Source organism: Cyclopterus lumpus, chromosome 6, assembly GCF_009769545.1.
Source record: "Cyclopterus lumpus isolate fCycLum1 chromosome 6, fCycLum1.pri, whole genome shotgun sequence".
Taxonomy (NCBI): domain Eukaryota; kingdom Metazoa; phylum Chordata; class Actinopteri; order Perciformes; family Cyclopteridae; genus Cyclopterus; species Cyclopterus lumpus.
The window spans coordinates 11,794,463-11,820,261 of record NC_046971.1 but is presented as its reverse complement, the minus strand read 5'-3'; the positions used below and the strand labels follow the sequence as shown (position 1 = coordinate 11,820,261).

The 25,799-nt window shown below is 40.3% G+C and overlaps 3 protein-coding genes across 4 annotated transcripts; 1 reads left to right on the top strand and 2 right to left on the bottom strand.

Moving 5' to 3' along the window:
- Window positions 1-286: 286 nt before the first annotated feature.
- isl2a (ISL LIM homeobox 2a) lies at window positions 287-4,089 on the bottom strand. 2 transcript variants are annotated; one of them, XM_034535610.1, is made up of 6 exons: window positions 4,032-4,089; window positions 3,356-3,545; window positions 2,698-2,960; window positions 1,939-2,222; window positions 994-1,161; window positions 287-403 (listed from the first exon to the last, which is right to left on the bottom strand). In XM_034535610.1, exons 1-6 carry the CDS (start codon window positions 4,087-4,089, stop codon window positions 287-289), a joined length of 1,080 nt encoding a protein of 359 aa, XP_034391501.1. The 2 variants fall into 2 exon arrangements, with proteins under 2 accessions (XP_034391501.1, XP_034391502.1); XM_034535611.1 differs by having other exon boundaries at window positions 2,701-2,960.
- Window positions 4,090-5,617: 1,528 nt separating this feature from the next.
- Window positions 5,618-12,476, top strand: etfa (electron transfer flavoprotein subunit alpha). The gene is made up of 12 exons (XM_034535752.1): window positions 5,618-5,751; window positions 6,679-6,828; window positions 7,021-7,102; window positions 7,385-7,467; window positions 7,999-8,098; window positions 8,302-8,412; window positions 8,620-8,721; window positions 8,869-8,937; window positions 9,054-9,136; window positions 10,294-10,359; window positions 10,803-10,883; window positions 12,121-12,476. Exons 1-12 carry the CDS (start codon window positions 5,713-5,715, stop codon window positions 12,154-12,156), a joined length of 1,002 nt encoding a protein of 333 aa, XP_034391643.1. The 5' UTR covers window positions 5,618-5,712; the 3' UTR covers window positions 12,157-12,476.
- A 14-nt stretch (window positions 12,477-12,490) lies between these two features.
- tmem266 (transmembrane protein 266) lies at window positions 12,491-24,344 on the bottom strand. The gene is made up of 9 exons (XM_034535753.1): window positions 24,151-24,344; window positions 21,127-21,281; window positions 19,692-19,765; window positions 18,683-18,739; window positions 18,362-18,500; window positions 17,564-17,679; window positions 16,228-16,405; window positions 14,247-14,309; window positions 12,491-14,157 (listed from the first exon to the last, which is right to left on the bottom strand). The coding sequence occupies exons 1-9, from the start codon at window positions 24,165-24,167 to the stop codon at window positions 13,520-13,522; spliced, it is 1,437 nt and encodes a 478-aa protein (XP_034391644.1). The 5' UTR covers window positions 24,168-24,344; the 3' UTR covers window positions 12,491-13,519.
- Between the last annotated feature and the right edge of the window lie 1,455 nt (window positions 24,345-25,799).

Sequence of the window (25,799 nt, the reverse complement as noted above, 5' to 3'; positions counted from 1 at the left end):
TCAGGTATTGGCATAGTGGTAGAAGGTCCCATATACGCCCATGTCCATCAACAGCTGTGAGTCCTGCCGACGAATCCTTGAGCAAGACAGTGAGCTAAAATGCCTAAATGTAAAAGGTTAGTCAGACCTCCAATCCTCCAGTCGGCACCTGAATGTATCCTCGAGCATAATCCATTCCGGTCCATTAATTCGTTTTTCTTTGATTGAATGTCACTGAGGTCTATGCGCGTCCCCTGCAGAGGGCGCGGGTGCGCGCTCGGGGGCTCCAGCTGACTTCGAGGCCTCTTCACGTGTCGACGGGACTCGGCACCATGCTGTTCGGTGTGTCCGGTAACTGAGACGAGAGGGAGGTCACATCACTGCCCGAGGAGTTGCCCAGGGAGCCCGACTCGGAGAAAGACACCTGCCGAAGGAAACAGAAGGAGTCCGATCAACAACAACAAATGGTTTTTCTATCGTATCATACTTCTCCCGTGCCCTTAGATGTCAACATGAAAATGTGCTCATGCAGGGCCAGGGATATATTTAGGCCTATCCAATAAAACATATACAAATGACCTTATCAGTCTTGTGAATCTCACGAGATGACGTCAACAAGTGACCCACAATTGGAGTATACACAAGGCTGATAAACAGTTTGGCGCAAGTTTGCGCTTGAATATTTTCGAAATCAAAGGCGTCAACATTACTAGAGTAAAGAATTGTTTCTAGTTCTAAAGAGTTTTTAAAAAACTAAATGAAGGCCATTATCATCATCATCATCATCATCATCGTCGTCATCGTCATCATCATCATCATCATCATCGGCATCGGCATCATCATCATACCCTGGTGGACCATGTTTGAATTATTATTTAATATGATTGTTTAAGAAGTAGGAAGTTTAACAAATACTTATATTTCCTTTCTCTCTCTGCAAATGTAAGCCTAGAAGTCCCTTTGTATTATTTTGAATGGCCTATAATTTATTTTAAATACTGAACGTCATCCTACCAGCTGTTGGAAAGCAGGCTGGTCCAGGTCGCTCTGCAGGGCGAAGTCGCTGAGGGTTTTCCACGGTGGCTGGTAGGTTTGCACCTCCACAAGATTCCCTTGCACGGTGTTGTCGTGCCGGATAGGACTTCCTGCCACCAGAGGTGTGCCTGTCAGGCCCTGCAGATTCTACAAGAGCAACGACAGTTATAGTTCCAACCAAATATTGTTAATGCAGTGAATATATTCTGCTGTTCAACCACACTAATAAAAAACAAACATATATTTGTGTTGTCATCTCACGAGGAAACCAAGAGACATTTTTAAACAACAAACATAAAACCTGCAGAATTTGTATTGTATTGTATGATCATTAACTAGCTTACAACTTGTCTGTTATAATATGAATACGTTTATATGAGCCTGTAAAATGGTCTAAATCAAATTTGCTCTGCAACACATGCAATTATTTTCAATACAATAATATTTCATTTCAGTAGGCAAACTAAATTGACAATTATTTTCTGATTTTGGAAAATATTTCGCCTGTATATTTAAAATGATATAGACCATTTTAAATTGGAAAAAATAACTTCCTGTTTCATAGGAGTTGTATAACAAATCATTTTATTTTCTGTATTTTTGTATTCACAATACTCAGTCTAAAATATATATGTTATCTGCAATGGTTTATCTCCAGCAGTATTGCCATTTCATTACGTATTTCATTATCGTATCGAGCTAAGGTGTGGTACATGAACATTATCTGGTTGCCTGATCATTCACACTGTTAAGTTTTTGTTTTATTTTAAACCGGAGGATTTATTAACGTTTTACGGGGCAATGGTAATGGTAAGCTACACATTAGAAAATATGCCTAATAAGCAAGTGTTGCCCAATATTAATTGGGATGCATAATTTTTTTCAGCTATATCATGAAAATGTAAAAAACACAATATAACTCACGGTTTTTTCGCTGTGATGCTGTGATTGAAGCTGCTTCATCAGGATGGACCTCTTCTTGTCTTTGCAGCGCTTGTTCTGAAACCAGACGCGGATCACCCTGGGGCTCAGGCTGGTCATCTCCACCAGCTGCTCCTTCATCAGAGCGTCCGGTCGCGGGTTGGCGTTGTAGCAGGTCCGCAGGGTGTGGAGCTGCTTCTCGTTCAGCACCGTCCGGATCCGAGTGGTCTTCTCGGACTTGTGGACGTGGTTCCGGTGATGAGGAGGATGTCGGACCGAAACAGGTTCTGGAAAAGGGAACATTTAAATTAGCAACCTAAAATAAATTTAAAAAGTATGTCTGAGAAATTATAGTAAACTTAAATTAAGAAATTAAAGTAACAAATAGCATCGATTTATAATCAGGCCTATCGCCGTGTGTATTTTACGAAATTTTAAACATAAAATAGTGCACCAAATATTATTTGGCGTCTGTAATGTCACTGCATTCATATACAACTCCAAACCTCATGTATGTAGGCATTTAAAAAAATTAAATTGTAAATGATATTGAATCTTTTTTATATTGCCCACAATATATTATTATCATTCAGTCAACTGTTTAGATTTTGCCTCGAAATAGCAATACTTTTGGAAGTCAGAATAAACATAATAATATAATGATTATAATATGATACTAATAATTATCATTATAATAAGTTACAGACGAGTTTTGGTGTACTATGATAGTTTTAGAGGTTCGTAATAAATCAGTTTGTAGGCTACCTGAGATGTGCAGCTGTCTGGTGTGGATGTTCCCCGGGCTGAGCGGGCTCCCTGCAGAGGCCCGCTCCGCTAGCAAGCCGTGATCCGCCCGACACAGCAGCTCGTCGTCCCGCAGAGAGAACTCGTCCCCCGGCAGGAGGTGTCGGCTGCAAACCGAGCACCGAAAACACTCCATGTGATAGACATTGTCCCGAGCTCTCATCACCAGGTCGCTGCTGCAGAAGCCCATGTTACACTTTGCACATTTGATGCCAAATAACCTGAAAAGGAGCATGGAGACTACATTGTTCTCATGCAGTAGCCCTAAAATGTTGCAGGCTAAACGAATCTCAGTTCATCTCAGTTCACGTTCCAATCAACAGGAGCGCAAAAAAAGTTGCGAGCTGATATAATGATCAAGAAAATAACTAAAACATGAATGCCTGCAACACAAATCTTCTTCAGGTTTGTAGTTCATGATGCGCACTTTTGGCCGCTTTCATTTGACACCCTACACATTTGCCATTGAAATGGACATTATCATTATGAGAATAGTATTTATCTCTTCTCAGGTGCCCCCTTTATATCATATGTAACACTTTCTTTTCAACAACCCAACACATGGTCTCTGAAATGTAGGAGAGTAAAAAAAAAACTTAAAACGGTTGCACTCTACCTTGAATAATCTCTTTTACAGTAAGTCTTTCCGTCTCGGACGAAGCAAGTGCAGGTCTCGTCCAGGTACTGGCTGCACTCTGCACACTTGAGGCAGGCTGCATGCCATTCCAGGTCCGGGGAGACTCTCAGGATGTACTGGTCGTGTATCTGACTTCCACAGCCCACACACATTGCGATTCCCGACTTCTCTGTGTGAGGAGTGGAATGCATTAATGCAACACTGTGCGCGCTCGTTTAATCCCCATGACATCCCCGTTAAACCCCCTTCACCCCTCCACCTCAAGGAGAGAACATCTTTGCGCGTATCACAACAAACATCAGAGTTCTTACAAGAATATTACAGACTTATTATAATGAGGCCAGAGGCGCTAAAAATATCCCCAAGCAACCTATACAACATGGGTCACTTCAAACGCAGGAGCACTACAACTTTATCAGGATATAAGCCCATGTATATATGTATATGTATATATTAGTGTATTTTTCGTGAGGACAGGTCAGTTGATCATAGGTTGCAGTTTTCGACATTATTCTGCAAATGTCGAAATGAATCGAGCAATTAGTCATCAAATGTAGGAGACTACACGCCGAATACGTCTTAAAAGGAAATTAGAAATTCACAACAAAACCCTGTAATGACAAAAAAAAAAGGAGAAGAGAGAGAAATAACTTACTTTTTGAATGATCCCCCATATCATCCAGGAAAGAAGTATTGAGCAGGATATCCACCATACAGGAGAAATAGCCTGATGCAAGCCGATAGATGAAGGAGAGGAGCGGTAGAGGAGACCGTCCCGTCCCTGGCTGGATGATACACTCCTATTCCTCCACGGAGAGGTGGAGAGAAAACAAAGATCCTCGACCAGTGACGTCTGCAAACCTGGACCTCTGTTGGTCCGGGGAGAGGGTGCCATGCAAATCTCCTCCTGGACCCCTGCTCTTTTTTTCTTCTTTTGACTCCTTAGACTGGCTGAGAGATTTTTTTCTTCTTCATCTATTGTCCCACAGAGCTGCCATCTCTATTTCCTTAAGTGAAAGCAATTTCCCCGATAACTCAAAGTGCAATAGGTATTTTGTGAATGAGAGATATGCTGTTGTTATTATTTATTTTGCTATCCCATTCCCTTATTATTTACGTATGGGCTTACATTGTTTATTGTAAGCTTATTCTTGTCAATATTCTTGTTATTAAGATATTGTGTTTTTGTTTAGTTTAGTTAGTTTTGTAAACAATTATATATTGTTTGGATTCCCACATAATTCAGTTGAACTTGTAAATGTTTGATATTACTATTCATGACTGTATTACTGGTATAAATGATTAAAATGATCCTATATTATTATTACCATAATAATGATAATAGTTATTATTATTATTATTATTATTATTAGTAGTAGTAGTATTAGTATTATTATTACTACATTCTTATGGTTTCTTCTAAAATGCATTAATTAAATAATTGTGTTTAATAGTAACTTTGTTATTATGATTTTTAATGCTGTTTAAGATGATAGTCAACCAATAGTCTCACGCTACTGGAGAGAGCCCTCTACTGGATAACATGTCACACAGAGAGCTTGGATCCTCAGAGCGGTTAATACACTAGTGATTCGTATACGTTCGTATATTTGTGATTGCTAGTTGACAAAAAGCCCTGGCCACAACAAAAAAAGACTGTAAATATGAAGTACACAAAACTCAACTATTCAATAGAATTAAAGGGAGTGAAAGTGAGTTACACCGCTCAATTAAAACACTTTTTAATTCCTGCTACTAATGCAGTTGAATACAATGTACGATTAGATTTCACAGACCAGAAACAAATATTTTTTGGCATGTCTTTTAGCATGTGTTCAATATTTTATTTTATTAATTGCTAAAAAATATTGTCGCTTATTGTTTTTCTTTCATGTATTTGCAACTAAATACAGGGTTCTATACTATTTAATGAATTATTTATGAATTGTAATTATTTGTTTGGTCTGTACTGGATTGATTAGTTGCATTCAAAGTTACACTATTAAAATAGGAACTGGAAAATAGACTTTAGTTTGAAGTGTCTTCCTACTTTCTTTTGCCTACGAGGGAGAAATTGAACAAACATATCAGCCTTAGATGACCTTGTTGTGAATCCTACGAATCAATGAATCGTGAATGTTTCCACATGTTTAACTTGTTACAATACAGCATCAACCTAATGTTTATTATGAAATAACGGTCGCAATTGTTTGCTTTTCTGCAAAGTAAGAGATTGACCGGAAGTTCGCGTTTTCGACGTCGCGAGCTGACGTCAGATTACCTTTGACACAGATTTGTACCTGCCACGGAGGAGCGAGCAGCCAGAAGGCTCCAAGATGAACAGAGCGTTCAACAAGACAAGCCTGAGACAGTTGGTGAGGACACTTATAGCCTCGTCACTTATAGAGATGTTGCATTGATGTTTTCTCGCACGAGCACAGTAAAAAATACTAGCTATGTTTGTTTGTTTTGTTGCTAGCTTGCGCGCTAAATTAGACGCCGTGCACGTCGTGCAGTGGGGTCACTTTTCAATTTATATGCGACGGCTTTTGTCCACAACTTTATATGACTTACACCTTGTGATGTTGAGAGAATATGGTGACGTTTAACGTCACAGTCGTTGTGTTTGAGCTCGTGCTATCTGGTGTTAGCATAGCTAGCTTAGCATTTATGCAACCGACGTTTAACAGCAGTTACGAAACTGACTTGTTTTCCCTAAAACATTGAATCTCCTGTGAGGCGTGTGCCAGTAAAGGCTGTAATAGCTCACTGAGTATCCGAGCGTGTGTGGGGTTCATGTTTTTATGTTTTATTAGTTTGACTTGATTTGAATGACCTTCATAGACTGCTAGTGTCCAGTCATGTCCAGGTGCAGCTGGTATTATCCTGCTTTACTTTGACAGAACCTGATGTAGCAGGTTCAAAGGTTGTACTGATGCCCTGTAACAATTAGTGTTTGCACTAACCTTGCTGCGTGATATTGCATTTCAATCAAATGAAAATACAACACATCTTTCACATCTAAATAATGCCATCAGAAATTACTCAAAAATTAAAAGGTTTCTTAGCAATTGTTACTTCCTATTGGTATGGATTGTTAATTTACCAATATAAAAACAAGAATGTTTCACATTTTCAGTGATACCTTTCCCAGCTCTGGTCCTCTCCATGTTGATTTATACACACAACTTTAATTGTTGTCTATACACTGTCTGGCAGGCGGTTGAAAAGGCATCACCGCCAGATTGTTGGTTTTATTGATACATAAGTGTATACTGATATGTTGACATTTCTTCCAACAGACTAGTGTCCTCCAAAGGTTTCAAAGCACCTTGGTGGTTGCAGAGCACAACAATGAAAAATTAACCCCTATTACACTCAATGCCATCACTGCTGCCAGTAAGCTGGGGGGTGATGTGACTTGTCTGGTTGCTGGAACAAACTGTACACAGGTAGGCAAAGCTTCTTTTTTTTAAAAATTGATCTGCACAACGGCTGTTTTGGCATCACCATTCTGCAGTGACATGGATAAATAAAAACACAACATCGTGAAGAATGTATACATCGCATTTTGAACATACATGGACAAATAAGTCTATATAGAAGGTCACCAGGAAACCAGACTTTTCTTTCTGTCTTCTCAGGTTGTAGAGCAAATCAGTAAAGTACAAGGTGTGAAGAAGGTTCTGGTTGCTCAACATGATTCTTACAAAGGTGCCCTGCCAGGTATGTAACAGAAAGGAAACTTGCCGCCTATTGTTGGTTAACTGTCACTCACAGAGCAAATATATACTGAACATGTCTGTTTTGTTTTTTTACAAACTGATTCATATTTGCATAGCTGGTTGATGTTATGTTCAAGGGCATCTTGGAAGAAGTAACCGATGGAGGGGACTTTGTTTTTCCATTTGATCCATACTTATATGTTTAAGTTATCTAGATTGGGCTCAGCAGCAATCATTTGTGTTGATATCTGATTTTGATACTTTTTTCTTTTTCTTTCCTCAGAGGAGTTGACTCCGCTTATCCTGGAAACTCAAAAGAAATTCAATTTCACCCACATCTGTGCTGGTGCATCTGCCTTTGGAAAGGTAAGTAATGCAGAGTGATTCCTGTACAATTTGTAGATGTTGAAATCAGGGCTGTCCAAACATCATATTTTCACTACACAATTATCCTGGCCAAACTTTTTTCCTGTGCATTTTGTCTTATTTTTGAAATATTTAAGAGTAGCTGGCTTATTAACATGACATTATAATGTGTATTATTAACATGATGCCAGTATTTAATTTCTTAATATCCCGATCATAGTCAATACCCTATATATCTTGCCACACCCCCAGTCATAGTGTAGTCCATCAGAAAAAAAGTCTCATTGTACTATGTCATATACAAAGTCTTTAGAAGTCATAGTATGACGTAAAAAAGTCACAAGATTTATATTAAAAAAAAAAAAAATAAAAAAAAAAAAAAAATATATATATAGAGAGAGAGAGATAAATAAATAAATAAATTATCATCATCCACAAAACATTGTCCGTCTATGAACTGCAGTCCCTTTCTCCTTTTGATTCTTTGATTCATTGCACATTTCCCTGCTTAGTCACCATTTCTTTCACCAGAACCTGCTTCCCAGAGTAGCTGCCAAGTTGGATGTTGCTCCAGTTTCAGATATTATTGAGATCAAGTCTCCAGACACTTTTGTCAGAACAATCTATGCTGGTAAGCCCTTTTTTAATCACGGTAAAGAATTACACATTGTTTACTTACAGAAGAAGTGTTAAATCATGATACCTGGATTAAGAACAGCATTGATATGATGCAGATGAGCGCTGCTAATATTTTGCAACAGGAGTTTTCTCTGAAAAGTTTGTATATTATTTCTCTGTGCTTTTCAAATGTTAATTATGTTTTGATTTATATAGGAAATGCTCTCAGCACAGTGAAATGTAATGAGTCGGTCAAAATCTTCACGGTCAGAGGGACATCATTTGAGGCGGCTGAAACGGAGGGAGGAAGTGCTGCATTAGAAGAGGGTACAGTAGCGTTACTGATTGTTCCAGAGAGCTCAGAGACAGTGCATGCAAAGATATGACTTGTTGCGAAATTATGCAAAAGTATTTATGCGAAAGTATTGTTTGTTTTTTTTAACGAAAAAAAGATACAATATACCACAAAGAAACAACTATAAATGTTATTTGTTCATCATTTTAATCTGTGATCCCCTCATTTATTGCCTGTAGTTGCTGCTCCTTCTCCCGCTGGAGTTTCTGAGTGGCTGGAACAGAGTCTGACAAAGAGCGACCGCCCAGATCTGACCAGCGCTAAAGTTGTGGTGTCAGGAGGTGAGATGTCTTTTTGTGTTCTGAGTTACAATTTAGGGCCAAAGCAAGGTCATCATTTGTTTGTCACTTTTTGCAGTAGTTGTTGGGGTTTGTTGGGAATTCATTCATTCTTTCACAAAGTAGCCTAATGGTGCTTTCTTTTCCTAGGAAGAGGCTTGAAGAGTGGAGAGAACTTCAAGCTGCTTTATGACCTTGCTGACAAGATGAATGCGGCCGGTAAAATATAATTACGTTTTGTTATTTATAATCGTAATTTTGTTTACCTTTTTTTTTTTTTTTTTTTTTTCAAAAAATGTATTACAAGTTTACATTTTATAATATGATTTTTCCAGTTGGTGCATCCAGAGCAGCAGTGGATGCTGGTTATGTCCCCAATGACATGCAAGTTGGGCAGACGGGCAAGATTGTAGCACCGGTAAGTCATTAATTTGTGAAAGTGAAGTAATGAAACAAAAATTCAAAAGAGTTGGCTTCAATATCATGTTTAAAGTCAAGAAACACTTGAACTCAGATCAGTGGACTAATCGGTTGCTTTTGACAATTCCCTGTTTACCATTACACAGCACGGTTGCAATCCAGTATGTTCAGGGCGGCTGCTCTGCCCTTTTTAAAAAGGTTAACTTCCCATTATGTGATTCAGCCGGGTTACCCCAGCTGTAATTATCCACACATTAGGCCCTGCAAAATGTACTTGATGGCACATTTAGGGCCCTAAATGATTTAGCTGATCCATTAAAGCAGAGTGCAGTGGATATCTGGGCATGGCCTCAGACCAGGCCACATTGTCCAAATTGGATTTTCTAAATGTTATGACAAGCTTGTTGAATTTAGCTAAGTTGATTAAGTATGATATTAATCTAGTTTAGTTTCTCACCCCCCATTCTAAAATGTGTAGTCGGTACAATGAAAGATGTTTATGTACACATGTAAATAATCTCTTATCGGCTGATTAATTAAAAATGTATTGTCACAAAATTGAATGTAAACATCAGAATCAAGTGTATTTAAACAGCAGTTTGTCTCTGAACAAAGTGTGAAACAGCTTGGCAGTTTGAGTGTAGTTTTAAAATGCTGGTCACTTACCATCACAGCAACTTTCTTTGCACTCTTAGATGATTTAAATCGATCCAGAGATTGTGTTTAAATGTATGTAATGGAGACTCAATATGGACCACAGACATGTGTTTATTTGTGTTCTATCGCTAAAAAGAAAATATAGATTTAGTTGGAATGACCAAAAGCACCTTGCTCAAAGTGTCCATTCCCGTGAGCTTTCATAATCCCTTCGGAATATGTTGCTTCTTTGTCTCTTCTGCGACTTCACCTGCAACATTAAATAGGCACTGAAATATTCATATGGTAGAGATGGTTTTCCCAGCTGGTGTGTGGAGATATGTGTTTGGCTGACCCTTTGCACACTTGCCCCAGCACCCTCTGATAGATTACACACCGTGGTCATCATACCATCATTCAGCTCGTAGTCCTGAGGTCTACCTTTTCCAAAGGCTTGAGATTAGACTTCATGCCTACAATCAAGTGACTTGTATGGTTGTCTTCTGTTCGTGTCCACAGGAGTTGTACATAGCTGTCGGTATCTCTGGAGCTATTCAACACCTGGCTGGAATGAAAGATAGCAAGGTAAAGTCACTGGAGACACATGAATAAACCTCCCCTTTCTTAACTTCTTTCAGTTTCTTTTTTTTTCTCTATGCGTTTCAAATAATGTAATAACGTTTTCCACTTTTAATATAGATTTTATGAAAACTGATATCAGGTAGCTGCAGCTGTCTAGACTTTGGTTCCAGACATTTGAAAGGGTTTGTAAAAACAGCTGTTGCCTTGCTCCAAGACGAGGCCACATAACTCGGGTTGCTATACCATTTGATATGTTTTGAGTATTCTGTATTGTTTAATACTTAATTGTTTAATTAAGAACCAAATGTCATCATGTCTTTGACATTTTGCAATTAAGCCTAATTCTTTTTTTCTGTTTGATTATAGTTTATTTGCTTTTGGTTCAGCATAAGACACAGGCAGTTAACAGTTTGTTCATTTGTCTTCTGTTTTATTTTTCTATTTAGACTATTGTTGCTATCAACAAGGACCCAGAGGCTCCAATCTTCCAGGTGGCTGACTACGGCTTGGTCGCTGATCTTTTTAAGGTAAGTGTTTGTGAACGCCACCGCGATCTTACATTCGGAAACAACCACACACACACAACTCATTCACCTTCTGCTGGACTTTGGGGTCCAGAGTCACAGTCGGAGTATAACATTTGCTTTCTCACTGAACTGTTGAATCATTAAGTTCTTGAATGATTCAGAAGAGAGTTGTGGTTGAGTTTGCCATGAAGAGAGAAACACATTAGGACATCAACATATATTAAAAGTGATTAATGGTCACTTGAAAAGTGGCTTCAGTTTTGCATTGAGCTCCTACTTGCCAGGCTTTTTACACGCTTAGTTGCTTTCTTGTACCTAGCTGGTACTTGGGGTGAGTGAGCCAGGAGTGTTGGCACAACTAACACTGGAGTCCAGTGCTCCTTGTGAAAGCTTAGTCGGTTATATTTTCATGTGTGTCCTGTTGGTCATGTTTTATTTAGCCTCTCATGAGCAGCCCAGGTGTCCTGACAAACTCTGTAGAAGTGATTAGTAATAATAGCTAGTGGCAGTAGAGTTGTGACCTACGGGGTGAGATCATCTTACATGTGATCACTTCTCAGATAGCTGATTTAAAATGGATGGGCTTTCTACTTTACCCCAGAAAGGACAATTGATACCTCGGACAAACTCAGGCAGTGACTGATGATTCAATTCTGAAGTGGCTTGAGTAATTTTGTACTCCTATCTACCACGTAAGGCTTTTTGAATGCGTCTTCTTCAAAGCTACACGACTGGCATTATCAGTGTGTTAATTTATGGGCACGATGCCTCACCTTTTCTTGCTCTGCATTTGTCAACCTTGCAAACACTGATAAATGTGTGCTGCCTGCTGTGGCTTTGATACATCTGATGAAAGTTAGTGTGCTCATTTCTACCCTGAGCACCAGCATGCATGACGGTTTGTTTGATAAACTAATAAATCTTATTTTATGGAATATGCTGTGTATAAAACATGACAAGCGCTGGAGAACATTTAATGCCTGGACATATTTCAAGTGGACTTCAATAGATGTCTAAATGCCTAAAATAAGTCAACAATTTTTTCTTTTTCTTTTAAGCTCAGTAAGTGACTCATTTAAAAGTACACAGGAGCAATTACAAACATGGTCATTTGACTCCTGCAGTAAATACACCTAACAAGAAAATATTCTCTGAGTTTGGTCCTGCTATAAAAGTCAGTGTAAAATGTTTTCTTTACCATTTTTATTTTTAAGTCTCTCCACTGTTTTCTCTCCAGGCTGTTCCTGAGATGACTAAAGCACTGGACAAATGAGGAGACCCAAAGTCGTCATACTTGGAACCTGCAGTAAGAAGAATAGAGGGCGCGACCACAGGCTCACATAGCCACTGCCTTAACCAATCTCTGAAGCTGTATGTGTTTACATGCAGAAATAATAATTGATCAACATCTCCTGACTGGAAAAGGAAGATCTTCTCAATATAAAAATAAAGGCAAAGGGTATCTCTGGAAGGCCTGACTTGTCTCTGACCTCGTTGACTGTAAGATGTAGCTCTTTAATGCTAACTTAGAGGATGTGTACTAGCTGAGATGCTCTTGGACAATAATGTATTAAATTGACAACTAATAACTAGTTCATTTTGCCATGTTTTCTCTTTATTGGATTCATTTTGCAACGCCCTCTTTCCACGATCAAGATAGAAAATGTCTGTCAACAGTACAACAAAGAGGGTTGGTTTCAATAAGAGGCAAATCTTGAAGGTTCATGCTATATTTTTCTTTTTGACATTTTAGTGTAGCGTCACTTCAAGTCCGGCTGTGATAAACCCACTCTGAAATATGTACACAGCTTCTAAACATAAGCATAAAAAAGTAATATTTTAGACCTGAATGATCCATCAGGTACAGGGAGCTTTCAATTAATTTGGTAAGTGTTGGACATACTTTAGTTTGCGAAATCACTGACAGCTGGGTTTGGTTGGAGTTCAGTCATGGCACCTGGATATAAACACTGCATCTCTTGAGTCATCCAGTCAAGTCTGCCACACTCTTTCTACTGATGGAATTAGGATACAAATGTTAACATTGCTAATATAGAAAGACAAAGATTAGAAAGAAGTTGTGACTGATCCAATGTACCCTGCAGCAGTGCCATCAAAGGACTGTTCTTTGTGAGATTTTAGAGACTAAACTGACTATCAAAACCGCAGATACACCTGCACATATGATGATATAACCATGCCGTGTAGCTAATGGAAAGTTTGATTCACAGTTTGTGGCCCTCATGATCTCATCTCACCTCATGAAACCATAACTTAATATATAAAAAGCCAGATTTCTTTTTCTTCTACGCAAAACCAGTTTTCTTAAAAGTTCAGGGCTCGAGCCCTGTTGCTGGTTTCTTTTGGTAGAATTTTTCATAAAACTCAAAGTGTTTTTGTGAGTGTCAATTCCTGATAAGTGGTGCCTGATAACACATTTGCCTTCTCCAGTCTTCATGCCCTCTGTTTTTGTGCTGCTCTGGCAAGTTCATCCTCAGTCCTCAACAGTACAAAGAGGATGACAGACACCGTTTATGTGCCAGCGACTCCCAACAACACCAGAGTTTAGTTGAGCGTTCATTTTTGCAGTTGATCTGCAGAGCGAGTCCTGTGAAGTCCACGTGTTGGGCAGAGTCTTATGTCTCTGACATACTGTTGACCGGGATGTCTACTGGCTCCATCAGCCTGTACTTCTCCTCTAGAAGAGGCTCTTTGCCCTGCAGATGGATGAGCGGCTTAGAGTGCAGCCCAACTCTGCTCTCCTGGTTCCTCTTGTTATAGATGTTCACCCTGTGCTCTATCTCAGGGCTGGTTTTGGTGGAACCCGCTGGGCTGGGTGGTTTAAGGTTGACAGGGTCTAGGCCCTTCTGGGTGAGACAGGTATTCTCAGAAAGAGAGGAGAGCAGCTCCTGCATCACAGCGCTGGGACTGCCACGCGGCTGAGTGCCCAGGGCCAGGGGGCTGCTGTACGGTGGCGGGTAGCAGCGTTGGTCGCTGTAATCTGTGGAGGTGGAGGCCTCGCGCACCGTAGAGCTGCAATCTGTGGTGGAGCCCATCGTGTGGCTGCTGATGCTGTGCTGCTGGATGCTGAAGCTGCTGCGGGACACTGTGGTGGTGGAGGCTTCGCTGACGGAGCTGCCGGTGCGCTGCAAGCGACTGGACGACAGAGCGTCTGCACTAACCAAAGAGGGGGGAAGCTGGCTGGGGTTGTTGGGCAGGTGCACATCGATGGCTGCTGTGGTAATGACTCGTGCAGGGTCTGGGATCCCCATATCTACAAGAACATAATGCACAGGGCCTTGAAACATTGTGGTGCTACATGGCCTGTGGAAAAGAGTGAAGCAGGGTCGTGTTGATGCTCACCGCTGCTTGCCTCGCTGTAGTACTGGCTGATGTAGTTGTTCATGTCATCCTGACCGTGGCGATCTGAAGAGGATTCAAAATGGACACTTGAGTTCAATGAGTAACTTTTTTAATTATTTAGACTCTATTTAGGTTGGTTATAGTTAGACAATCGAAAGGGGCAACATTACCTTTACTTTAGTATGTACTTAATGAATTGTTTATAAAGCAGATGTGTTAATACACAACTATATTTCAATGAATAATATAATAAAATGCACAATATAAAACATGTCTTATATAATTTCTGACACATACTATACAGTATAGTATTAAATCTGCTTACAACTACATTCATGTTTTATAAACAATGTATTACATGTTTTTATACTGCTTACAATTTCTAAATAGGGGGCCTACAAGTAAAATGTTATCTAGAAAGCTCATGGTACTGAATATTGTCATGCAGCTAATTATTTTAATTTTAGTTAATAATTTGAATAAAATTGCTTGTTTTGTCCAACCAACAGTCTAAAAGCCAAAGTTATTATTTTGCTCAGTCACAAAGCAGAATCGCCCCATATTACAAAAGGTAAAATGAGAAAACTTTTCCATTTCCAAAAAAATTGCTTAAGCATTAATGAGAAACACTTAGTGTGGATGTGGTGCCCAGATCCTAAATCAGTCCATGTGTTTCCTTTAAGTGCTAGTGAAGGTCCCACAGGACTGTTCAATGGCTTACATTCAATTGTTTCACATATTACCCCGTTGTTTACTCTGAACAGTGACAGGGACCATCTCCAGGTGATCAATACCACATGAGTGTATGAAGAGCAGCCCCAGTTAAAAGGATGTCTGACTAGAAACACCCTGGCTCAGATGTATGGCAGGTCACACTTTGATTTATGATTTGATGAAGCAAAAGCCTCCGTGTTTTGAGGCCTGACAGCGCTTTGCTGCTTGAAGTCCTGTAAGTTATGACCTGTCAGTGTACGAACAGTTTATAGTCCATCTGGGTGTGGCACCAGAATTTAATGTAGTGAGACGAATGCTTTTGACAAAACGACACCGACTATTAATACACTGTCCTACAGCCCAGGATGGAGCTTCAGGCAAGGGGCTGTTTGCTATTTGTAGAGGTGTCTGGTTCGTGCAGGGATATGTTGTGCTAATTTTGGTTTCTTTCAATAACCATAAAGGTCTACTGAAACAACACTACCATATATATGTTACATGCCTTTGAAACAATATTAGTATTGTGTTTTTTCTGATGAGTGTTGCTGTTTAGGATGAGGAAGGATTTCTTTTTTAATCTTCCAAAAACACCGTAAGAATTGAAACCTGCAACCTTTGTATGTAATGAGTACTTTAATTACATGGTATGTAGTGAGTGCCTTGAAAATATGGACTATAATGAGTAATTTGATAAAATTGATTATTTGTATTTTCAAATACATTATAAATGTACATTAGGGGTGTTGCAATATACCGGTAATGTAATATACAATGCTGCTACAGTTTTATGACATCGTATGGCCCACTATACTGACTTGTTTGTGACCTACTACACTATGATTTATAATGACTTACTATACAAATTTCATGACACGCTATAGTTTATACTTTTTATGACATACTGTATTATTACTTTGTATTCCATATTTTACTATGATGTTTAATGACATACTATACTACAATATTTCGATTACATACCATACAATGACTAGTGGTGTCGTGATATACCAGTATCGAGATATAACTGAGATAATTAAAAGAAAAATGTATCCATATATTGTTAACTTTTCTTCTTTTGTTTTTATTTAACCTTCCAGCATGAGCCAACTTCTCTACCACTTCAGCCCCACAATATCTTGAAAGGCTCAAGAACCTGAGGGGTGTGGACATGACGTAGCACAGAAAGCGCAGCTTGGACCCTCCCTCATGTTGCAGAGAGGTCTTTGATAGCCTGTAATACAATGAAGTTGGGTGTTCCAGACATTACCTGCAGGCCCCCGTGGCTCTCTGGCTTTAGCTGGCCCGTGATGCTCAGAGGCATCCACCTCCTGGAAACTGCCGCTCTGTTTACCCCACATGTGGTGGATCTGCATGGCTGCCTCACGCTCTGCTACCAGATCTAGGTCCTGCTGGGCCAGGTGGGCCCTCAGCTGCCTGATTTCAAACTGAAATGAAAGAAGGACTAATCGGATGACTGTGAAGAAATCCTCAAAGTAAAAACATATAGAACAGTATATTCTACTCACTAATATTCCATCTCCTATTGTCCAAGCATTTTATTTGCTCTAATATGTTGATATATTGCTTGCTTACAGTTCAACTTTACATATACATTCCAGTGAGTTTATGTGCACATTTCCAACCTTTCTAACATTTGCAGCATAACAGTTGAACATACAGTAGTTCTCCTCCTCTGGGCAGACATTTATGAAATACAGAGCACAGATTCACTTGCAGTCACACCTATAAAAGGCAAAGTTATTCCTCAGCTCACTAATATAATAATAATAATATAGTACTTACTAACAATATTAGAACTATCATTATCAAATTGTGAAATAGTCAATAGATTGCTTTGAGATAATGCAAAGTGCTGGATATCCGATACCCACAAGACTTCTGTAAATCTATTATCTAGTAATAAAATGAGATGCCTTTTTAAGTACTTTTTTGTTTCTTGCATAGTGCTTTGCTGCCCTCTGCTGATTAGATGCAGCTATAGATTGTAGAATTGAAGGCAGAGATGCAAATGTGAGTGGTCTCAACCTCTTATGGTTATAAAGAAGGCAATGCCATCTGCTGGATACCGTCTGGTCTGCTTAGAACATTTCATAGCCATATCTAAGGATTTCAAAGCATGTATTGTATTATCACCGCTCCACTAGCCATTGCATATTGTGTCAATATTAATTAGTTTCTTGATAAATGATCACTTTAACATTTAAACAGTGCAAAATAAAAAAACACAATGAAAAATGTTCTTTTAAGTTAATAACTGTATTTTGGTCCTAAAAATGGATATAGACTAATGTCATTCAAGGTAATAGGAAATATTGTTTATTATTAAGCATTATTATTTACGTAACCTATTTTTCAATACAAGGAGATTGTGTTGTATTGAGTACAACCTTATTGTATAATTACAGGGGGTCTCCAACGAATGACAAGTTATAATTGACTGTAAGTCCAAGTTGCAAAATCAAGTCAAGTCTCAATTCTTTGAGGGGAAAGTCCACTTAAAGTCTCAAGTCACTGTGTGTGTGACTGGGGTCCCCATCTCTCCTGTAAGGTCAAATATATATGAGAAAGATAAGAGGACATACTGCCTGTTCCTGGCAGATCTGGGTGAGCCGGTCCAGCTGTTCCTCCCTCACCGCCTTGGCCTTCTCATACTGCTGGATCTCAAGCTCCATCTCCACCTTCACTTGTAGCACATAGGCTAAAACAATATATGATAGTCAGTCAAAAGAAAGAGTTCATCTTGTGTATCAATCTTAATTTAAAATGAACCTTACATTGACTTAATTCATTCATTCCCCCTCCAAAAGTTTATCTTGCAGATTGGGTATTATTGCGCACACCTTTTCTAAATATTTCTGCCACATCCACGAGCACATGACAAAGGACTTCGACTAACATATTGTACACACTTGGGACAATACAACAGCACAATGGATGCTGCAAATTATACTACCATTGTAAGACTTCAGTTAATGCTTAGGAACTTTAAAGCATTCATTTGTGGCTGTGTTTTATTGCATTGTGTCGACCACAATGTATCATCTCTTTAAACACGTACTGTACTATATTCAAAAACCACAAGGGGGAGCAACACTGTTCAAAAAAGCAGGTGTCCTAATAAATAAAATACTCTGTGTGCACCTATATGATAAAAATAATTTGCATGCAACAGCTGTTGTTTGAGCTTCAAACCGTGGGTTCATTACGACGGGGGATGTACTACCTGGTGAAAAATAAAGAAAAAAGACGGACACATAATTGAGCAAACAAGCTCAATATTGAATGTAGCCGATACCGCAGGGAGCACACTGCAGTATCTATCTCTGTGACCTGACAGTAAAGGACATAATACAAAGGACATTGGCCACTCCCAGCCTCACCATCAATGATCCTCTTGACCCTCCAGATTCGCAGTGTGATGATGAGACCGATAGCGTCCCAGGGGCTGCTGGGGCCGTTGGCCACTGTGGAGGCCACCATGGGGGCCAGAGAGAGGACGATGACAGCTCCATCAAACACCTGAGAACACGAACACACACACACACACACACACACACACACACACACACACACACACGCGCACACACACACACAGCTGCTGTTGTTATGTCTGTAGCTTCCACAGTGGTATGACATTGAGGGAATGACACTGCAGTGAAAAGAGCCCAGAGTAACGACTAATGGGACCCATGGGAGCTTACCTCTACTTTGTTCTCTATGTAATCCCATATCCCCAACACCACGATCCTGAACACCGTCTGAGACAGACAGGGGGACAGAGATGGAGACAAACAGCAGGTTACACACAGGGTGAGATGGAAGAAAACAATGGCAGTTAAATAGAGGGAGACTGGATGATGTAGGCTGAGCCTACTGGGTAGTACTTCCCAATAATTAATGTGACAGTCCCAGTAAGAGGTATTTGCAATTGCGATTCAGACTTCTTTCATCCCTCCACTGGTAATTAATCAATGACATCATATTCATGTATATCACAGGCAGCGCGATATGATTTCATCCAAACAATTAGAGGCACTGCATTTATCTCCTTCTGCTGACGCAGCAGGGGCTGCAGAGAGCAAACAACTCTCCCTCTGTCGCTGTTCCTCCTCTGCCTTCCTCGTTTCAGAAATTCAAGGTTGCACCGATTTCTGGATTCTACTCCTTCGATGCATCACTGGGCTGCTTTTATTGATAAGTAGAGAACAACTCCACCTACACATAGGTTAGCGGCGGGGCGGTCAAGTGTAGAGAACTAAGACAAATGTGGCTGGCTGGAGAAATAAATGGTAATCAATACAGCGCACTTGAGGCCTAGAAATGATTTTAAACAGAAAAAGCTCCATCTGCATTTTAAAGTGTTTGTGCTGCGTATCAAGCGAACAACCCAAGAGGGACCAACTGTGCCAGCATTAACAACAGTAGTTATATGTTGTTGTTTTTCAGAATACTGATGTGATTTTGTAATCACTTCCCTTGAACACACTTTTAATAGAGTCGTACACAAGTCCACCTCAACTAATCAAAATCTAATCAAGCTGTGACAGAGGACACAAGGCGTTTCATGGTGTTGTTAGTATTCTAATAAGGATTTGTCCACGTACCTCACTCGCCCCACATACTGCACAACACAGCATTAATCGACAGGCCGCTGCATCAGCCGTAAGTGAGACTGTGTTTGTGTTGGTCAAGGGGAAGATAGAGACTCACCTCAGTGAAGAACACAGAGAGAATAGCCAGGCTGATCCAGTGGATGATGCTGGCAAAGTGGAATGCGTTATTAACTGTAGGAATAAAACAGAATAACTGGTTATTTTTAAGGACAGTGACATTAAGTAGTGAAAGATGTATTTTTTTGTTTCTTGTTGGTGTTTCTAACAGCTTTTACCCACTGAGTAGCACTGATAGGGTGCTGTAAAGTGGAAAAAAATGAGCACATTCATGCACACACACATACATACATAAATGCAGACAGAGGCACATAGTAATTCAAAACATACTGTACATGCATGTATCTTCCTGTCTATTCATCAAGCTAATTGTGAACAGCCTGAAACAGCACTCGGCTGACAGCTGAGGCATTTCTCTTCACGCTTTACCTCTCCCCCCATCTGTCTGCGTTTGCTGTGTTCAGTGATCTGTCTTTTAGTCCATTCATCTTCCTCAAGTCCTCCACACATTCATCCACCAGCCGGATTTCTTTGCCCCCTAATCTACCTTCACAAATTTGTTTCACTTTTCCTATGTCTTGCACATGTAGTCAGTCAGTCCCAGGGGAACATGCAATTTGGATAAAGCCGGAGCAACAGGTATGACCCCTAACCTTCCACTTTTAATAAATGAGGATGTCTCGAACCATACCAGATGATGTAAATGAAGGCAATACTGGGGTGACATGAGTCAGGGTGGTATTTTCACTACTTGACGACTAGTGTTAACTTGGGAATACTAATTATATTTCCCAGACCATGATTGATCAGAGCCTCTGGTCCCACGATAGATCATCAGTGACACAAACTCATTATACAGTTAAATGTAGACCTTTTGCACACGCTGACATACGTGATCTTTGTCCATCAATCTGTGTTCTTTGGTCATTTCCTCTCTCTCTCTCACACACACACACGCACACACGCACACACATTAGCTGCCATAAAAAAGGCTTCTGAGAAAAGGCAGGTGTCTGTGCTGCTTGTTTCGAGTATATTGGTAACAGCTGTTACCGGCGTTATATTGCCAGGTGCAGGTAAATGGTGCCTATACATAATTAAAGAAATACCTTCACCTTTTTGTTGCACGCTTTATAGCTTTATAAAATGACATTCAAATTGCAGCTCAGTCAAACAATATTAAATATACAAGATCTATCTGCAGTTTTCGTGCAAATTAAAGTTCTAGTAAACGTACTCCTTTATCATGCTGTAGATCTCGAGTCAATGCATTGACCCACTGCCTTTGTATAGTATTACTAAACAACTGTGCTGAGTAGTCCACTTTTCTCCCTCTTCCAAAATGCTATTGCAAACCAGGACTGTACATAATGAGTGTAACAAGCTACTTCAACAATATACTGTCCCCAAAACCACTTTCTTATTATATTGATCATCTCAGGTGGCTTTACACCGTCTTGTGTTCTTCCACTCACACTGCAACAGCTTGATGTCAATGAGCAGCTCCAGCGTTAGCAGCACCACCACCAGAATGACGCAGGCCACCAGGAAACAATTGAAGCCCGCCGACAGCAGACAGACCTGCCACAGCGCCGCCCTTCGCCCGCAGCACGGCTTCAGCCAGTTCGACCTGACCAGGGGGAGAGGGGGTGAGAGACACAGAGGGGAAGAACATGTGGTTAGAGGAGCTGTGTGTGCAAAGATAAATGGTGGGTCTTTTTGCGGTGTTATTTCAAAATGTAATACTGGTGTCGATGTGACAGGCAGCATGCAAGGTCAAATCAATAAAACACAAGAAACATCAAGATACACAAATCAGGAAGCGTATCCAACCTTGACTTTGGTTTGTTTTCTATCGGTCAATGTTCTTCTAAATATTTCTCTGCAGAGGGCACTATTCTGCATTAAAATTCAGAGCATGCATGCAAAAATGTATTCACTCTCTTAAATTTGATGGGAAGCATAAATACATTCTGCATGCAATGAGATGATATATTAGTATCAATAAATAAAACCGTTTATTCTAGCCTCTCCTGCAACCCTCCACTTCCCGGTAAAGCTCTCCTTTTGTACATCCCCAAGCAGTGTAGTCCACTTACTGTGACAGCCATTAGTTTTTGTTTCCCTATTTTTGGAAACGGATTACATGACGTCTGTTGTAATCCAAATTTGAACACTAAATAGTTTTTCTTCCTATCTGAACATGCTTGTGTGTGTATAGTTCTAATAGATTTAATGATTGAAATAGCAGATCATCTATAGTGGAGGTGATAACTGACAGTGGTCTTGTAGCCTAGTCTTTACATTTGTTGAGACATCACAAATCAGATTGTTACACATCCATAACCTTAAAATAAAGTGTGGTTGAGGCTAGATAAGAGTCTCCTGTGTTAATTCCCCTTCCTGCTGCATCACTGGGTGACTAAACAGGTATCTGAGGGAAAACTGGCCAGGTAGCTGAATGCCCATCTGGGCGACTGTTTAGCTAACAACCAGGCTGGTAGTTAGCTCACTGGCTCTACTCTTGTTGTAGCTCTGGATGACTGAGTAGCTGGCTAGCTGGCTAGCTGGCTGGCTGTCTGACCGCATGATACAACTCTCCTGGCATGGCGGTGGGGCTGCATATGCACCATCTGGAGGGTATAGTTGCACCTGGCTGGCTGTTGAGAGACCATCACTCCTAATTCCTGACCCTAGAATGTGTAATTTCTCCCACTGGTTAATCAGCAACTGCTTTAAACACCTTCCTCCACATTGCTATCTATTTTCCATTAGTTTGGAGTATCCTGGTGTCCCCCGTGTGCTGGCTCCTTGTCCAGGTACATTGATTCTAAAGATGTGAGTGTCGGACCGGCCTTAAATCCATACCTACTCTCCCCTTCAAGTTCCACCAATCAGAAACTGAGTGACTGAGACTCCTGGAGATGTTTCATCAATAAACAATGGCACATTTCCATGAGGCACACAGGGCTTTCCGTTCCTGTCACAACTCTGTGTTTGACGCACACGCTACTCAGATGTACGCTTAGTTAACCTGATGCAGAAACAGAAAGGTGTGTGTGTGTGTGTGTGTGTGTGTTGGGTTGTGACCTGTCCCCATAGGAGGAAAGCTACTGGCAATGTATGTCAGAGGACAAAAGAGGATGCAATGTATTCTACTCTCCTCTTGGTTCAGTTCAATATGAAGAAGGCAAACACAGAGAGGAAGCAGGGTGCAGCTGGTTTAAAGGCATTGGGGTTCATCCAAAAGTGAACTGGAAAGAGAGCCAGGGAGGAAGGAGGGGGAGTTGGAGAAGGAAGAATGAGAAATAAAGAACAGAGAAAGATGCAGATTGAGTTAAAGGATAATTCCAGTTTATTAACTTCTGTCTTATTTGTCGTGATATATTGGTTAGTATTACCAATAGGATGATGGCCAAACTTAAAGAAGTTCTGCACCCACCAAGTTAAATGCTAAGATTTGCATAAGTGGCAACATTGTTTGAAAAGAGGTCCAAACGGGCATTAAATACTGGCCGTCAGATATGAGCAAACTCCCAAGTTAGTTAAACATATTTGGAAGTATGTCAATTAATTGATCAGAAAATATAAAAAATGGTTGTTGCAATTTCCTGAATCCCAAAATGACATGTTCAGATGTCTAGTTTTGTATAAAACCCAAAAGTGTTCACTTTATTATGTTAAAAGTCAATGAAAAGTATCAAATCTGTATATTTGAGGAGCAAACATTAAGAGATTTGGTATTTGTGCTTAACATTTTACTTAAATGAATCATTAAAAGAATTGCAGACAATTATTGTATCGACTGTCACTGGTTGACTCATTTCACCTGTATGTCCAAGAGAAAAAAAAAAGTTGGCAATAAAATGATTACCCAAATTGTTCACTATAAAGTCAGTTACTGACCGACTCTTTGGTGCAACTATGGCCAACTGTACTTGTACTCGGTACTATGAGGGGTTATCATTGACATTTTGAGCAATCTACATTCTGGTTTCTTAGAAATTACTTTGGTGAACAGGAATCATGGCCAAAACTCTAATAATAATACTAAAATATAATATATATATTTTAACCAAATATAAAGTTAACCATTGCGGTGAGGAAGAGAGCACAGCTACACATCATCTCCATCCTTCACCAAGGTCAGCAGAGAGGCTGGAGCTTGGCCACGTTTGGTCAATGCTCTCCCAGAGGCTAACTCAGCCCTTTGCAGCAACCCTCAGTATCAGCCAATGACAACAGATTAAGGGCTCAACACCTGGGGTGACCAAGAGGTGGTGGAGGGTAATGGTATCATTAGCAGATACCATGGAGATCTTCCCCAGCACCGATTTGATCCCAAGGAACAATGTCAACCCCCATCTGCCAGTGGAGGAGAGCCAAGAATAAGAAACATTTACCTAATGATACGCCCAACACACAGTCATCGCACATTTGTGGACCCTTATTTAGAAAACAGAATGAGCAGCACACACTCCAAGAGACACCTCACTTACCTTGGACTGAAAAGCATGATTCAACTTATACTGTGTGGAATAATTCATTCAGACCGCTCCCACAAGCCAGGCAGAAAAGGTATTAATTTAATAAACCTGTAAAGAAAAACCCCGTCTGGAAGCAGAGTAGATGGCAGTGATGGATTACTCCAAGCTCAGAAACTTAATTTCAGGAAAATCACTTTAAACCTTGAATGCTGAGGACCTTCTGAAGTATTTATGAGGAAGTGAGGCTGCTTCAGTGGTGGAGTAAGTCAAGGACGGACATTACCTCACTCTCTCCCAGGGTCACGGCATGTGCGGATCAAATTGGCAACACCCTAAGGGTAATGCACGAATATGACAAACATTGCACAACTCTTGCACGCGCACACGCACACGCACTTGCGCGCACACACACACACACACACACACACACACACACACACACACACACACACACACACACACACACACTGTTAAGAGCAATGTGTGGAGGAAATGAGAGCTGTAAGGTGTGGACAGGTTCATAAAGACATCCAACAGGCCAGCAGCTGCAGTACTGAGGGAAGATCGAAGTGGTCTCGACAGCAGCGCAGAGCGAGGGGATTAGATCATGAGACCGATCAATAGTGGCCTCAGATGGAAGTGAAGGCATGCTGTACATGACGCCGGCTGCAGCGGCCCTTGCAGCCGAATGGCCAGACTCGACAGAGACGTCAGGCAGAGAGACTGGCACAGAGGAAAGTATCTGGTCGCTCTGTTGGGGTCATTCACACAGACAGTACAGAGCTTTGGCTTCAGCCCCAGCTAAGTAACTCTCACTGAGTGTGGGGCACCTATCACAAGGTGCATCTTTCATTATACTACCTCCTGTAATTGAGAAGCAATAAAATACAATGTAAACCCATTAGGTACTAGTTAAATGGAAATTAAATCAGAGAGGTGGTGCTTTGTTTGTGTGTGTGTTTGTGAGTTAAGAGATTGAGTGAGAGAAAACGGAAAGGCTGCAAAGGGGAAAAATTCATTCAGAAGTAATGAGTCTCAAAGACTCTATTAACTCGTCGGAGCTTATTGATTGAAACACACACACACACACACACACACACACACTCAAGCAATGAACAGCTGCAAATACCAACCTCTCCCTCTGAATGTTTGCAAAGGAAAGCCTAAAATAGTGTCGCTCTGAACGACACTGCTGTGCAACGCCTCTAAGTAATTAATTGCAACTCTCGATTGATGTCTTGATTGCACATTTTCAACAGAGCACATTTTATTTGTGTAAAACTCCAGCACTTTAGAGTACCGACCTGTGGCAGCCCTCACACAATTACATTTGCTTCCAAAATGATTAATCATGCTTTGACTCTCAAAAAGAAATCTTGACATAGCCAAGACTATTCTCACTGTGCCTTGTGGCTATTAATGTATTCAAGCCCCTGACTTTTGGTAAAAAATGATGTAAACGATTTTTAGGGGGATTTCTTTTAGCAAATGTGTCACTTCAATAAAGTAGTTACCATCCTATTTGGCACATGCCCCCCTCAAAATAAAGCAGCGGCTATATGTGACGCTTAACGCTCAAAACATCAATCGCATTGATATATTTGAAGATTTATTGGAAGCTTGAATAGTTGAAAGTATGACTAATTCTACACATATATAAT